The sequence below is a fragment of the Caretta caretta genome, chromosome 9, assembly GCF_965140235.1.
Source record: "Caretta caretta isolate rCarCar2 chromosome 9, rCarCar1.hap1, whole genome shotgun sequence".
In the NCBI taxonomy this organism is placed as follows: Eukaryota; Metazoa; Chordata; order Testudines; family Cheloniidae; genus Caretta; species Caretta caretta.
Window position 1 is genome coordinate 90,187,369 of NC_134214.1, and position 16,502 is coordinate 90,203,870.

Here is a 16,502-nt window from a genome sequence, read left to right on the forward strand (position 1 = left end):
CTCTTTCCCCCCGCAATTGCTGCTCTACCCAGAAAACTATATCTCCTAGTGGGTCACAAACTGGACTGGGCAAATAATTCTAAAGCCAAAGTGGTCCAAGTAACTTGCACTTGTTTAAAAAAAATTAAAAATCTCATTATGTGTATTGAATCCTTGGTTCAACTAATATTCTACCAGTGCTAGTCAAAATCAGTCTTTTTGCCCATTTATATTAGCCAGACTATCCTTTCCGTAGCCTGGCTACTGGTGGTTCCTTTTAATTTTTCCATATAAAATAATGTAAAATATCTGCTTCTTGCTGACCATGATTTCCTTCCCCCCCTACTTTGCCTGTTTCATGTCCTGGTCTTCTATGGAGAAAGGGGGAAAGAAGAGAAGTAACTTTCTGTGGCGCAGAATTCCACTACTTGTCAGCTCCTGCTTTCTTCCTCCAATTTCCAGGAAGCTGTATAGGCTTTTTCTCCTTCTTCTCAGTGCAGCATCTGTCCTTTCTCCCAAAGATTTTTCTCAGCAGCCTAGCTTGATGTTGTATTTACATTCATCTAAAATTAAGATGTCTTCCCTTAATCATCAGTTGTGCAGTAACATTTTTTCTCTTTGCTTTAATATCAAGCTATGAATTAGTAGAGCATGAACCAGTAAACTGAACAGAACAGCAATTATAAATCCGTAGCTAGTTGTTCCGTTTAACAGAATTCCCTTTGCTTCGTGCTAAGTAAAGAACAACTGGGCTTTATCACAGTCCTGGCTTAAGTGGATTTCACACCCATGTAATGGTTTGAGTTTAGCAGTCTGCTGGGTTTGCTGAAATGGATGGGTAATGTGACATTAAGACTTCCACTGGCTTCCAGGATTCTCTGAGTGCTTCTGCTGCTGTCTTCATCTTTAGGAAGCTGTCAGGGGGCATGTGTGTGACTCCCATCAGTGGCCTAAGTATTTATAAATGTACACTTCCTGACTGTTTAAAAGATAAGGATGGGCTGTTACTCCAAAAACATCACAGCAAATCTTTTTTCCCCCCCTTTCCCTCTTCCGGAGCTTTCACCCAGGGTTAAACTCCTTTGCCAAATGGCTGTTACAGCAATCTAACTTCCCTGTTGGCTGCTTTAACTCTAATTAATTAAAGAGCAAAGCGAAGTCCCAACACACAAGGAAAGTTTCCTGGCCCAAACACTTCGTAAGGAAAATCCTCTCTAGTTGCAACATTTTCCTTCTGCTTGAATTCCAGTTGCAGCACAGATGTCTTCCCGTAATAGTCTAACCCAAACTTCCCCCTTTTACCTTAAAACAAAGCACCAAGGAGACGGCTTTCTATCTACTCTTCTTTAGGCTGCCCCAGAGAAGAGGAAATCACCATCCAGTCAGTGTTAGGGAGAAAGTTTATCATCCCTAGAATCAGATCTTCCGCTGGTGTAAATTGTCATAGCTTTGGAGTCCCTGTCAAGACCTCCTCTAGCCTCAGGTTTCAGTAAATGTTGCTAGCCTATGAGAAGAAGACGGGTTACTGTGTCTAGACTTACAGGACAAAAATAAGCAAGTACTATTAATTGTTTTGTCCACCTATAAACTAGAGTTTCAGAGTTTGTGCCTCTTGAACGTGTGGCAATGCATCACATATCTTGCAAAATCAGGTACTGGTGCACATATAAGCCCAGCAACTGATTTTGCTGTATAAAACAGCATGTCCCTGACTGCAGGATCAGGCATTTCATACATGAATTCAGAGTGCCACAAGTAATTTTAAAACTGTTAGAGGAAAGAACTTGTATGAGGGAAACGAGCAACAGTTACTGTTTTTTTTGTTTTTTTTTTTTGTTTTGTTTTTTTCCCCTCCCCCTAAGATTTGCTGAACCTATTATAATTCTACAGGAGCAATAATAGTTTGCTGCTTTACTTCTTCTCCTGAATTTACACACTGTGAAAAAGAGAACCTAAAACTGAATTAATAAATTCAGTGTGGATTTTGTTTTAGCTCCATGAACTTAAAAAGTCAACAGTGATTAAGAAAGAGGGAATTGCTTTTCTTTCTGTTAATTTAAAAGCATGTAATATATATATATCTAGACTAATACTGTAGATCAGACGGGGAAAGCCTTTTTAGAGCACAGCTCCAGTTCCAATCTTGCATTTAAAACCCAAGCTGAGAATAAGTGCTTTCCTAGAATCAGAGTAAAAGGATTTTTAATAAATTTTAGGCAACCAGATGCAACCTGATGGTTTGAATTAAATCTGACAGGCCTTGGCCCAGGCCAAGATTGAGAGCAGATACTTTCTTAAAGTGACCGTACTATGTATCGCTGGAGGATCTTGAAGATCATGATTCTTCTTTAATGCACAATACTGTGTTTCATCATGGTCATCAATATTTTCATCTGAAGTCTTAAGTCTGTGAGTTTCTGACTTTATGGGCTCAGCGAATCTAAAATATTCATTTATTAAATACTTGCCCAGGGGTCTTTACAATGGAATTTTCATCTGAATGGAGCTATGTAGCATCCTTATAAGGCTATTTCCCCATGTATTCTCACTGTCTGATGTATGCCTACCAACCCTGAGACTGAAACAGAGTAATAAGACATTATAACTTCCCCATACTATTTGTAATGTGGCAAACTCTGCACATTCCCTTCAGAGAGGTTTGTAGGAACTTTTTATTTGATCGGCATAGATTACTCCTTCTTGACCCTGTTTTAAATTCAAGCAAACCCAAAATGAGAGTGCCAAACTCAATCCAAATGTTTCACTGGGTATTGTGGTGGAACCATGGAAAACCGCAGATTTCTCACACCTATAAAGCTTGCTTGAAGTGTCTATGCCTCTGTGCGAACCTTCCAGCAAACCTGGTCTGAGTTTCAAGTTTGTAACAAAACCAGACAAACTTTGCATGGTTTTGGGTTTCACTGCACACATTTCCCCTGACTCCCTTTATAATAGCATCATTTCTTGCTAAGATGACAAATATTTGATTCCCAAGGATAGCAGTGTTGTGGGGTTGTCTTGTGCGTAGTGTATTTATCTCAAAAATAGTACAGGACTGCTAGACGGAAAGGGACATGTGACTTCTGTTGCGATTTGAGGGAGAGGGAAGAGTGAAAGAACAAATTAATCGATAGTAACTTTCTTAGAGTTGGTGGGGAACAGAGGGTGGTCCTTCTTTTGTGACCTTCAGCAATCACACTGCTGCAGCGTATCTGCTTGCTGTCATGAGGAAAAGCAAGACGACCTTGTTATAAAAATGGCAGCAGTGTCTCCTGCTGGTACAAGAAGATATTGCTAACTGCTCATTCAAATAGGAATTGGGAGAGGAATGTGACACTGTGTCTCTCACTTGTTTCTCCAGCAAAAAAACTTCAAAAACAGACTCCAACGAGAAACTGCAGAATTGGAATTAATTTGCAAACTGGACACCATTAAATTAGGCTTGAATAAAGACTGGGAGTGGATGGGTCATTACACAAAGTAAAAACTATTTCCCCATGCTAATTTTCCCCATACTGTTACTCACACCTTCTTGTCAACTGTCGGAAATGGGCCATCCTGATTATCACTATAAATTTTTTTTTCTCCTGCTGATAATAGCCCACCTTAATTGATTAGTCTCGTTATAGTTGGTATGGCAACACCCATTTTTTCATGTTCTCTCTCTGTGTGTGTGTGTGTATATCTTCCTACTGTATTTTCCACTGCATGCATCCGATGAAGTGGGTTTTAGCTGATACAGATTAACACGGCTACCACTCTGAAAGCTGTCTCACTTGTGTGTACAATGCCATTGATCAGACAAAACTGAGTGTAAATGTTAATTGCAAGTAGAAGCAGATATAAAAATGGACACATCCTGGAAGCGTGTCTGTTTTATGCACACACAAAAATTCAGCTGTTAATATTTTTATAGATCTAATTTTGAGTATATTTGCTTCTAAACCAATGTGGTGAGACAGGCAATGGGAACCAGGATCAGATGCACAGAAAATCTGAGCAAAATTAATAGCAATGTGTTTGTGTTTTGTAGGGACCCTCTGATGCTTCCTCTAGACCTGTCAGCCCTTTGTCCTCTGTGGCGCTTGTGATTCCAGCAACACAAGTCAGCAGCTTGCTTCCCGTTGACTTCGACACCCCGGCCAGTCCCATGGGCTGCCTAGATACCTCGGCAGCTAGGCACAGGATAGCAATAAACCCGCGAAAACAGAGAGTTTTTACCAGTAAGAACCAGCAAACCCCTGTAAGTCTTTTCTGGAGGATGAGTGCAAAGCAAAGGGAGACGGGTGCAAGCGTGCACAGCCTTTGCTGTTCTTCCCCTGCTCTGGGGTTCATGAATGTGTTATACAGGAGGATAAGTGATTAAAGCCAATGGGAATCTTCCCGTTGGCTTTAATAGAGACTGGAACAGACACCTACTCCTATTTTGGCCTTAAAACTCTGACTGAATGCCCAGGAAGGGGAGAATTTTGTTACAGTGAGAATTAAACTGTGGAAGTAGAATTTGACATGGGAATAATCAATAGAATAGAGAACTCTGTAGCTGTCTCAGAGCTAGTCCAAAAATGGGAATTCTTTTCCAAGGAAATTTTTGAATGAAACTAAAATTTTGTTTGGTTTGGAATTTTTCACTGAAATGATTCACAGTTAATTTGTTTTGTTGCTGTCATTCCAATTGAAATGAAAATTTCTCTCTTTCTGGTCCCCTCCCTCCCCCATTTCTCTATCCCATCTCCCTTTTCCCACTGGAAGGAAAAGAAAGGGGGGAACCCCAAAACCAAAATGCCCCTCTGCCATGTACAATGGCCAAACCGGACAGTCTCTACGCAAAAGAATAAATGGACACAAATCAGACGTCAAGAATTACAACATTCAAAAACTAGTTGGAGAACACTTCAGTCTCCCTGGTCACTCGATCACAGACCTAAAAGTGACAATAGTACAACCAAAAAACCTTCAAAAACGGACTCCAACGAGAAACTGCTGAACTGGAATTAATTTGCAAACTGGACACCATTACATTAGGCTTGAATAAAGACTGGGAGTGGATGGGTCATTACACAAAGATGCCACTTTTTTTCCCCCTTAATGTTACTCACACCCTCTTGTCAACTGTTAGAAATGGGCCATCCTGATTACCACTACAAAAGGTTTTCTTCTCCTGCTGATAATAGCTCACCTTAACTGATCACTCTCATTATAGTGGGTATGCCAACACCCATTTTTTTCATGGTGTGAATGTGTGTATCTTCCTGCTGTATTTTCCACTGCATGCATCCGATGAAGTGGGTTTTAGTCCGCGAAAGCTTATGCTCAAATAAATTTTAGTCTCTAAGATGCCACAAATACTCCTCATTCTTTTTGCTGTTCATGGCTACCACTATGAACTGATAATGACATCTCTGACTTGTTCTGTTCTGTACACCCATGTAACTTTGTGATATCTTGAAAACGCCCTCTCTCAAAATATATCTGTCTTACCAAAAACTGAAGTACTGTATTTGTAGTTTTAAAGCTTTGATGTCTTGCTGTGTAATTCATTGGAGTAGCAACATTCATTCATTGTATTGTTGAAGTTACAATACAGGGATTTTTTTTCTTGTGTATGTTTATATTTTTCAAAATGAAGTTACATACAGTTAAGTTTTGTGCAAAAGTCTTTACTTTGAACCAACCCAAGTGTCTTTTTGAATCCCACTAGCTGGAACAATTGGAAAAGGAGCAGAGTCTTCCTGTAACTGCAGAAAAGAAAAGTACAACAAAATTCCTTGATGCTGACCAGTATGAAAATCGGGCAGGTAAGGCATAATTCTGAAGGCTAAATTGTTAAGTCTGTTAACAGAATTCTGTTTTAAAACTTTTAAAACTAGGCAGCGTTTACTTTTTTAAAAAAATCCCCAACTCCATCCCCTCTGCCTGAGAGCCGTCAGACTGTGCTTGAAAGTGAGGGAAAAAAATGATGAACTCTGTGGAAGGCTGTCTGAAGACATCACACTGGGCGTAACATTTTCCAAAAGCGCCTATATCTCACGGGAGCCTAAATCTCATTAATTATGCTTCTAAGTAACCTAGGCACTACTGAAAATTTTATCCTACATCTGTAAATACTGCCTGAGCATTATACCTTTTGGAACAAACCATCTTGTGAGACAGTGTAGTGTGACTTTAAATAGCTTATGTACAAGCAGGTCCAATTTTCCTTTATTTTTTGGCTGATAATTGATCCTCTCTGCCAGTGTTTCCCAAACTTTAGTCTGGGAAAATTTTAGCTTGCTCAGGGAAAGCCCCTGGAGGGCCTGGCCGGTTTGTTTACCTGTCGTATCCACAGGTTCTGCCAATTGCAGCTCCCACTGGCTGCGGTTCGCTGTGCCTGGCTAATGGGGGCTGCGGGAAGCGGCAGCCAGTATGTCCCTCGGCCCGCGCCGCTTCCCGCAGCCCTGAACAAGTGGCGTCCCAAGTCTGGGAAACGCTGCTCACTGCAGTAGTAAAATCCACTGACATTTCTCCCAAACAGCCCATTTTTATAATCCCTGATTTTGATCAGTGCGTTTTAAATGCATTGGTTGATTGTAACATTGTCAGTGTTTTGTTAAACCAAACTCAAGGCTTGATCCTGCAGGATGCTAAGTGTTGCCTAAGACGTACTTAGCGTCTGCAAGCCATATTGAAGTGAACAGGGATTGAGGGTTCTTAAAATCTCACAGTTCTGCGTGGTATGTAGTTGGGCATCTCTTTGCCACTATTTCTGGTGTATTTGATGTAATCCGTGAATTCAGCTTTTGTGAAAGGGGGCAGTTCTAGAGATCGAGGTTCCAAAGCCAAAGAACAGGAACAGTGCAGATATCAGCTGGGTGAGCTTCCCTACGCTGCTCTTCCAGATGTTGCATCCCTGAGACTACCAGTAATAGTGCCAATAGTTATGGTGATTTTACTGATGTGGATACTGTCACACTAGGATCTGAACGGAAAGCAACAATGCATTTGATACACCAGCTGCTGAGCAGGCACCTGGCAACAGCCGCTTTCAGCTATTACTATTACTTGGCTGGCTTCCACTGGGAATATAATGTATTTCATTACCAGTCTCCTGAGCCAGCCGGTCCATCCCCCATTTTTAAGTATGTTTGTCAGCCTGGGGCATCTAGTAAATGGTATCCAGATATTGGGAAACTATTAGCAAATGACCACAGTACCTACTATGAATTACAATTGAAGGGGGTTTGAGGAGTGCAGGAGTCTTCATTGTAACCATCAAGCATAAATGTGTTTTTCTTTTGTTCAACACAGGTTCATTGGTCTGGGAGGAGAATAATGGAAAAGGAAATGGTGCTCAGGAGACACAGAGGATAACAAAGACTGACAATTCCACGAGTGACCCTTGGAATTCTGTATCTCCTGCAGATGTAGTTTGTACTTTGCTAGAAGAGGATGCATGCCCTATAGAAACAGATCATCAATCTAAAGTAACACTGTCCTTTCCAAACGTGCAGTCTTCTCTAGCAAAGTCTGAGGAGCAGAACAAGGCAGAGGAAGTATTGGTACCTTACTGCTCTGATGAATCTATTGGTGAATTCAAACTACTTCTGCAAAATACATATGAAGTAATTGAACTTTCTGAATCTCTACAGACTGAACCAGAAGCAGTTGTATTTCAGGACACATTAGCATCTGACTTGTATGGCATTTCCATGGAAAAGGAGGACATAAATAGTTTGGCAGATGCCACAAAGGTATCCTTAAAACAACCTGTAGACCAAAGTGACAAAGAGCCTAGAGACAGTGGTGTGGCACTTGTAGAAAAAGTGGAAGATCAGCCTTATACCAATGAGAACAACTTAATCTGGCCTGATTCAGATCCTGCACTGTGTCTGTCACAGGTTCTTTTAGCCACTTTGGAGACTTCCTCTGAAGTGGAGTGGATGGCTGTTTCGGTGCTGGAAAATACCCCAGCAGCAAAAGATGATAAAGAAATGTGCAAAGTTACAGAACTTCAGCCATCCAAAGACCATGTAGATTCAAAAACATCCCTACAAAAAGACTCAGTTGTTTCTGTGTCAGATATAGATTGCATGCTGCCTCAGAGTAAAGTGAACAAGGAGCTACATTTTAAACCAGAAATAATGCATGGTCCTGTTTCAAAGGCTAGCCAAAGCAATCAGGAGACAGATGCATCCAACAACTTGGAAAAACATTCTATCGGATGCCTTGCCGCCTCCAGTTTGGCTGGCTTCAAGAGTTGTATCCCTCTTAGTGGTTCTAAGCAGAACCAGTTAGGTGGTGTAACTTCTCAAGAGAAAACAAGGAAAGAGAGCAAATCCCCAGAGGAAAATGTAAAGACTCCACTGAAATCTGCTGCTACAAAACCAGTTAGATTTACTATTGCTCCTGCCTGGCAAAGATCTCTTTCTGGGGGTTCAAATTCCAAGGAAGATTCCTGTGCTAGAAGCTCCCCATCCTCTCCCATAAGACCAGAGTTGTTTGAAGGAACAGCTCACTTGGATACTACCAGGCAAGAGTCTACAAAAAATAAGCGTGAAGGTTTTGAGAGGGATAATGAGAGCAACAAGCCCAGTTTGAATTCTTCCATGGAGGGGGCTGAGCATGAAACACAGAATGCTGAAAACCCATTTGGGATCAGACTGAGAAGAACATCCTCTTTGCTAAAGTACCACAGTGAATCTCCAAAGCAGATTCCATTAGCTGTTCACACCCCCTCTTCTGGTTCTGTCAAGGAGGATCAAAAATCACTAGGCACTGGGAGGCCACCTCACAGCCTTCCAGGCCACCAAAAAGCTTTAGCTAAAAAATCAGCTGTCGTGGAAGAGAAAAATGCCCCCAAAACAAAATCTGAAGAAGTCTCAAAGAAGCAACACTCTAACAAAGTTTCAGGTATTTACGCTGTACTTGTATCCAAAGACTGTAATGGCCTTGCACAGCCATTATTCTCAATAAAGGCAAACCAGGGACACAAAAAGGGTAAAAAATTTCTTTAATAGCCTTGACCCTGAAATACAGGATCCTATTCAGCCCTGTTGTAACTCAGCTGATGTCGTTTTGGACTTGTATCTTGGGTTTAGGCTATTCAAGAAAATTCTTAAGTTCCACCATACAATATGTTCAAGCTAGAATAGTAACAGAGCATCAGAAATATAAAATGGGCCATTTCTTTCACATGGAGGTGTTTTTGTCCAGATTTTGTGGAATTTGTAGAATTTGTTTTGCAGCTAATTGTCAGGCCAATGCAATTTAGAAAGAAACCAGGTATCACACTAGTTGTGATTTTTTTTTCCCCCCCTAAAAAATTTGAGAAACGAAAAGGCAACGTGTCTCTAACTGGATTACATAACAGAACAATGGTAGTCATTCTGCATTTAGCCTGTACTGTCAGGATGTTGCTTTGAGGGCTGTATCCTGTCCTGATTGACTTTAAAGACTCCAGTAGATAAAAAGGACAAACATCCTTGCAAAGGAACAAAGACAAAATCAGCAGGGAAATTAATGTAATCTACACCCTTTTCAAAGTGTATTCACTGGAGGATTTATAACACAAAACTATTCAGGTTTTGACAGACTTGCCCTAAATCCCTTCTTTACTTCCAAAATTCTTCTTTTATAGAAAAAGTCCCTAGTCCGCATTTGGAAACTGTTACCTCTGAACCAGCTTGGGTGTCCATGGCAAAACTAAAGCAGAAAGGTTTCCAGGGTCATCCTCTTGCCAAAGGACATAAAAGGGAGGACAAAACTTTGACCAAAATGGATCAAGAGGAGGTACGGTACTGAGTGGCTGGTAGACTAGAACCATTGTGAATACTGACAGTCTGACCAGATGCCTCTACACAATACTAAATTTGATGTTCTTGGACAGCAGGTTTTTAGTAATGCGTATAACCAAATTTTCAAAACCAATTTCTAATGTGCCCACAGACAATTGCTGATGCAAATGAATAGATGTGTATTTGGCCATATCTGCAGCTCAGGTACTTGGAATTTTGGGGTCAGACTCAGCAATACGCCTTTCCTACACTAGTCATTTTTGTGCCTCTTATATTCTGAACCATGCCAGAGGTCTGCCCAATGCCCAGGACAATTTAAAGCTGCCATAAAAAGCTGCTCTAAGTTATGGCAGTTTTCCGCAGCCCCTGCTCTGCCATTGAGAACAGTGGTTCTGGCAGTGGACTTGGAGGCAAAAGGTTTGTGGTTCATCCACAGATTTCCTGTGTGACATTGGGCAAGTCATTTGACCTGTGTCTCATTTTCTTAATCTGTAAAATGGGGATAATTGTCCTCTTTGCAGGGCTGTTGCGAAGTTGAATTCAGTAATATTTTAAAGGACTTGGTGATCCTTGGATAGATAATGCCAAGGAAGGACAAAGCAGTATTGTTGTTTCAGTGATCATTGTGATCATAAATGTATTACAGATTTAATGGTAAGTGGATACGATATCACAAGTAATGATTGTTAAACATGCCATTGAAAAGCCGTGTAAAGAGAGAACCACCTGGCCTGCCTTGGTATATTCCCCATAGCACCTGCGCCCTTTTTCTATTTCTCTTCTAGTGAATTCTCAAAGTGCACCTCTGATTGAATCTTAAAGGGGAGCTGCTTCCTGTGTGTAATTATTTACACTTGCTGGTTTCCTTATTTGCATTCTTTGTTTTTTCCCTTAAAGCGAGTGACCTGTGCGAGTGAGAATTTATTGGGGAAGAACGTAACTCCCAGCCTGTGTGCTCAGGAGAAGAAATCCCAAATGAAGATCACTATGTCTGCTGCAGCAGGTGTGTGTGTGTGTGTGTATATTTTAAGTGTGTGTGTGTCTGTCTGACTCACTCACTCACTCACTCACTCACTCACAGTAATGGCCAAGATTTTCACTAGTGACTTCTTGGGTGTGTCCATTTTTGGCTGCCCAGCCTGAGAAACCTTTAATCTTCAGAGGGTGGATGCTCAGCTTTTTCACCCACTAGACTGTGTCCAGACATGTTGAGAATGCTACACCCCTGCTTACTCCATCCCCAGAGCAGGTGGGTGGGTGGTTAAAAGATAAAAGTTCCATCCTCAGCCCACTTGCCAAAGTTCCTGAACCAGGGTGTGGAAGGGGTGGTTGGTGATGTAGTGAGTCACTGTGACTAGAGGTCAATAGTAAATTACAACCCGCAGGGAGTAACCGTGGCTCAGAGAGGTGTGTGCCTCATGGTGCTTTCTGAGCAGACTGATCCAACTTATGCCCCAGCCCTTGTTCAGGGCTATGCCTAAAATCAGAGTTGAGCTGGAACTGTGTGCAGATAACACTAATCAGACTTGCAGCTAAGAGTATATTTTACTGAATGAAATGTATTAATGTCAAAGCTTTCCTGTAAGTAAGTGAATAGACTTTCTCGCCTTCCTCCCCATCCTGGGTCGCTGACATAGCAATGGATGACTGGCTGAGGAATCACAGTGAGAGAGCAGTGCTGCGTTAGCTGCAGCTCAACAGTGTGTCATTCAGCTATGATCCATTTTTTTCCTTTAAGGATTCCATTTTGTGCCAGCTTCATTTCCAGACTTGGTAAACTTGGTTCAAAGCTAGACAATTGTAAGCAGTTAGGAAGTTTGAGAAGTCTCCTTTTGGAGTACTGTCACGGCGGGTCTGAATATTACTCCCATGCCTCTGCTGGAGTCACCTGGATTTTCACTTTGGCTGAAATTCATGCCACCCATGAAAGTTGCAGCAGTACTAAACCTTTCTTTGCATTGTCTTGCTCCAGGGATCATCCTGGTGTACAATGTCTTTTCCCCACAGTGGTAGCACTATGGTCACTCAATTCTTTCACCTCTTGAAAATTCTGAATATCTCTGACTTATGTTGATGTTCTCAAGAAAATCACCATTACCCAACAGTTCAGAAAAACACCAGGCCCTGCTGCCAGCATTGTCCCCACATGACCAACAAAACAGGAAGACTTTCAAAACTTAGACTCCCCTTGCTTTACTCCTATTAAAGGAGCCAATAATTTGACTTGGCTGAGGGGCAAGGAGTGTATATAATTTCCAGAGCTAGTGGTAACCTTGGACACACTTTTTGTCTTGTAAATGGCTGTTGCAAAAGTTTTCTTTCTACACTTGCGTGTATGATATGCATCCCATACAAGTCAGCAGGTGTGGCTTGGTGCATGTATAGCACAAGGTAAAATGGGATGATTAGGACAGAGTTCTGAGAAACCAGATCCTGCATTGGCAACTGCTCATAGCAAATGTCAGACCTAAAAGGGGATTGCTTATTTAGACTCCCAATTAGCATGATAAGGCTTGTCCTTAAGCCCGTCTCCTCAGATGTGCCCGTTCTCTGTCTACACTCCACCGCCCTTTTTTAATCCTATGCTCTTGAGACTGTCCAAGGCACTTGAGACTGACTTTCAATCAGTACAGAGGAATATGGGTATAATCTTCATAAGTGTCCAAGTCCCTTTTTCAAAAGTGACTTAGGCACTTGGGAGCCTAACTCCCTTTGAGACTTGAGGCCCAGATTTAAAAAAGGTATTTAAGCCTGCTGGAACCTAAATCTTATTAACTATCAATGGGATTTTGGCTCCTAAGTGCCTAGTTCCCTTTTGAAAAATGAGATGTAGGCTCCTAAATCAGTTAGGTGTGTCACTGCTGAGTGCAGCAGTGCCTGAATACTTTTAAAAATCTGGGCCTACGTCCCTACATTATGTAAGCACTGTTGGAAAAAGTTATCCTACATCTGGAGCTTGACCTGGTGCTTATTAGGGGAGCTCTGTCCCTTCCACTATAGTCTGCCCCCTGCAGGGCTACTCCGGCTGAGGCCCAATGTCCTACTGAGCTGATCCCAGGGACAGGCTTTGCCTACAGGTGTTATCAGGGTGAATGGGCTCTTTTTTATTGGTCTCAACATCAGCAGGATCAAGGCCCCTTGTGCTTAACTTTACTTGTGCCCATAAATAGCTTCCATTCATGTTTGTGTTGAAGCACGGCTGCCTTGCCCCCCGCTTCCTGTATGCCATGCAAAGACTTGTAGATACTTACTAAACATAAGAAAAAGTTTGGCTTTTTCAGGCCCTGATTTATATTTCCAAATGAAATAGTCTGGAGTGAAAGGAGAGTGTCAAATGGCTTGTGAACTGTCCCTCAAGATATTTTAGTTGCTTATGTGTAAGGCTGCATTCTGTCCTGTCTCATGCAACCTGTCAGAAGACATCAGTCTTCGATATTTTCTATAAGATCGATAAAGTAGGCGTCTTTTAAATAGTAGCTCAGAGCCTTACCAGCAACAGTATCAACATTCCTTAGCATCTGCCGATGTCACCAGGCTTGTGATAGGCTGCAGATTTCAAAAACTATATTTGAAAAGAATATCTAGTCACATTATCCTAGCAACTTCCATCCCCTCTGGCTAACATGTCCGAGAAGATGTAGTATGGGTTTCATGCATATTTTTTTCCGAATAGCATTTTTATAGTAGAAGTATTTTTGTTGGCAGTAAAGACTGGAAGGTAAATCTCTAGGCCATTCAGTGTTGAAGATGCATATCGTTCTCTGCTAGTCCAAGGTAAACTTGGAGTGATTCTTCCCATGCAGCACATGATCATATGGCTGATTCCTAGAGCCACTTGTGCGTTACACAATGCAAAATTAGCCTGTGGAATTCCCTGCCACAAGCTATAATTGTGGCCAAGAGTTTTTAGCAGGATCCAGAAAGCAATTGGATATTTATATGAACAACAAAATGATAATCCCTCAGGAATTTTGGAAAAATTTACTCATGCGTCAGGGCTTAAGCCCTCCCCTAAATTTTGGGAGTTGGGAGAAAGGCTATCCCCATAAGTGCCTATTTCAGAGTTTCTGAAACCTTCGCCTGAAGCAGCTGGAACTGGCCATTGTTACAGACTGGGTACTGGTCTCTGGACCACTGGTCAGATCTAGTCTGGCAATTCCTCCTTTTATCTCTGTTGCTTTGTGAAATTGTGTCACTTTTGGTTTTGTTTCGCCTCTAGATGATCTCACTTTAAAGAGCAGGAAAAAAAGTTAGCATAAGTTCTGTCTAACTCTCCTGTGTTCTGATGACTGACTGGCATTGTTCTCAGCAGTTACACTTGGACCTATGGCTCAGGAGTCGTCTGTGGTCCCCACCGCTGAAAAGGAAACGAGACAATCCTGTAATCTGCCAATGACACCGTGCAGCTCTGTTGAACCACCCTGGCTGTCCCTGGCCAAGAAAAAAGCCAAAGCTTGGAGTGAAATGCCTCAGATTGTTCAATAGCAAATGACAAGAGTGTCCTCCTCTGTGTTGCCAATAACTGTATTAACTCCATATAGTAACTTCTTCGCTAAGACCATTTGAGATAAAAGCCTTAGAACGTTCATCACAGACTGTAGCTGTGAATGTGTGAAGAAGAAATGCCATTGATGGGTTGACCTGCAGTAACCGCCAGCATTAGGAAACTGAGCATTTTCCACGACAAAATACTATGAAATTCCAATTGACGGATTCATACTGATTACACGTTTGACTAAAAGACCATGGTGCTCTAAGAGGAGGCGCTTCATGCCTTTGAAGCATTTCCTTTCTAAAAGGGGAGGTTAAAGTACCCTGCACACAATACAGTATTCTGCATGATTTCACTTTGAGCATTGAATTTGTTTGGTGTCACAAAATGGTTTTAGAACTCTGCACTGGAGCATCCAGACTGGCTGTCGCTGATGTAGTAGCATTTATGTCTCTAGGGCAGGTCTGACTGTGCTTCTGATTTTTAACGTATCTGTTTCTTAAATGAAATAAGACACAAGCAGCAATGCAGATTTAGGGGATTCTTACTTCTTAGGTGGCTAGAGTCACTCTGCCTTGGGCCTTATGCCTTGTATTATACCACCTACTGGTCAGGCCCAGAACTGTACTGCCTTTGTGTTCTATTGTAATGTATTTTAAAAAATCAATACCTTCTAAGGACTAGATTCTCGTCAGTTACCTCTGTAAATCTGGAATAACTCCACTGACCTTAACGTAGTTTGGAGATGCTGAATTTGGTCCTTATATCTAAGTTGAAATCTTTATAAATTTCTAGCATAGAGCAATTTCTCTTCCTAAGCCTCTTTTGTGAAATGTCCCTGCTAAAGGCAGAGGTGGGGAAGGTTTGACCCACTCTTGTTTTCTGTGAAGAAGGATGCCTGTTTGCCACAAACAGCATCCCACTGTCCATATCCACGGCACTATGGTTTTTAGACTATTTCCTTTACAGTTTAGAGGGGGAAAAAAAGATGCACTCAACATCCACCCTTACCCATCAGTATATAACTGGAAGCTGAAGCTGACCATCTATCTAAAGACACACAGCTGGCAAACAGCTGCTCTTTTAGAGTCCAATTCTGCTGCCACTGAAGTCTGTAGGAGTCTTGTCACTGACTTTTATGGGAGCAGAATCAGATCCTTTAAAAATAAACTTTGTAAAATGACTTAGTGACATCAGTGTCATGACAACCAAACCGCTCCTGCCTGTACATTGCACATTTGCTAAACATTTTCTGTGTACAGCAAATGAAAACATTGAAGTATGACTTGTCTGAGAGAGTGTCTTTCACAAACAAGTTGGGTAGCATCTTTAATGTGAAACAACGTTTGACCTTGGAGTAACCCCTTATCTGGACTCCCTCTTGTTGGCTCTGGCCTGAATTTAAATGCTTCCCTACTTCTGAAATCTGTAGCCACTGCTCATGAAGATTGTGCAACTCTTATTCATGTGGCTGAACAGCTTACTCGCACAAATAGTCCCACTTAAATTAATGGGTCTGCTCTGATGAGTCACTGCTTATCGGAAAGAGTAAAGGTTTCACAGTCAGTTCGCTAATACAGGCCTGTTTTCCTTCTACTTAGTGTCTGTTTTAAGACCTTTATCTCCTCCTGCAAGGTACCGGAGCACTTGTATTTGTCTAAAGTTTAAAAGTATTATGTAAAAACAAATTTAAACATTATCTACTATGGTTTTCTACAGGTGACATCACAAACATGGTTTACGGACCCTCTGTTTAAAATATGCACTTTCCTATATACTGCTATTTCTCTCCTGTTCTTTGCCAGTCTGGATTGCAACCACACACCTAAACTACTGCAAATAACAGCATTTATCTATTCCCTTGTTGCTTTTGTTCTTGATATTGTGTCTCGCATTTTCTGTATGGTATGTATATACGTTTTTGTAATCCTCACCTTTGGAGGTCCCCCTTTTGTATTCTATTCCCATATTTGGTTTACTATTAAATGCTATTGTCATGATTGAATTTTTCAGGGTTTGGATGCGTTGTGATTTGTGGAGGGGAGGGACTGGCATTAGGGAAATAGACCTTTAAGAGGAACTGTTTGTGCTGGGTGGGTTGATATACTGTATAGATTCCAGGTTGGGGGAAACTCTACCTACAGGGCTTTGGACTGAGCATCACAGAGGTGAGGGACTGTCTTTAGTCTTCTTTGAAGTCATTGGACAACTGGTGCAGTCTCTTTTGGGGTATGGGGTTCTTTCAGTGATTCTGAAAT

The 16,502-nt window shown here is 41.5% G+C and overlaps 1 protein-coding gene across 3 annotated transcripts in view; it reads left to right on the forward strand.

Moving 5' to 3' along the window:
- The window catches only part of KIAA1210 (KIAA1210 ortholog), an 89,926-nt gene extending 73,677 nt beyond the window's left edge, over window positions 1-16,249 (forward strand). For 2 of the 3 annotated variants that reach the window (XM_048864610.2, XM_048864608.2), the window contains exons 7-12: window positions 4,013-4,222; window positions 5,681-5,777; window positions 7,267-8,868; window positions 9,596-9,747; window positions 10,650-10,755; window positions 14,062-16,249. In XM_048864610.2, coding sequence (XP_048720567.2) covers window positions 4,013-4,222; window positions 5,681-5,777; window positions 7,267-8,868; window positions 9,596-9,747; window positions 10,650-10,755; window positions 14,062-14,237 — 2,343 coding nt within the window. In that variant the 3' untranslated portion in view covers window positions 14,238-16,249. The remainder of the gene's footprint in view (window positions 1-4,012; window positions 4,223-5,680; window positions 5,778-7,266; window positions 8,869-9,595; window positions 9,748-10,649; window positions 10,756-14,061) is intronic. The other variant, XM_048864609.2, reaches the window with a different exon arrangement.
- Window positions 16,250-16,502: the final 253 nt, after the last annotated feature.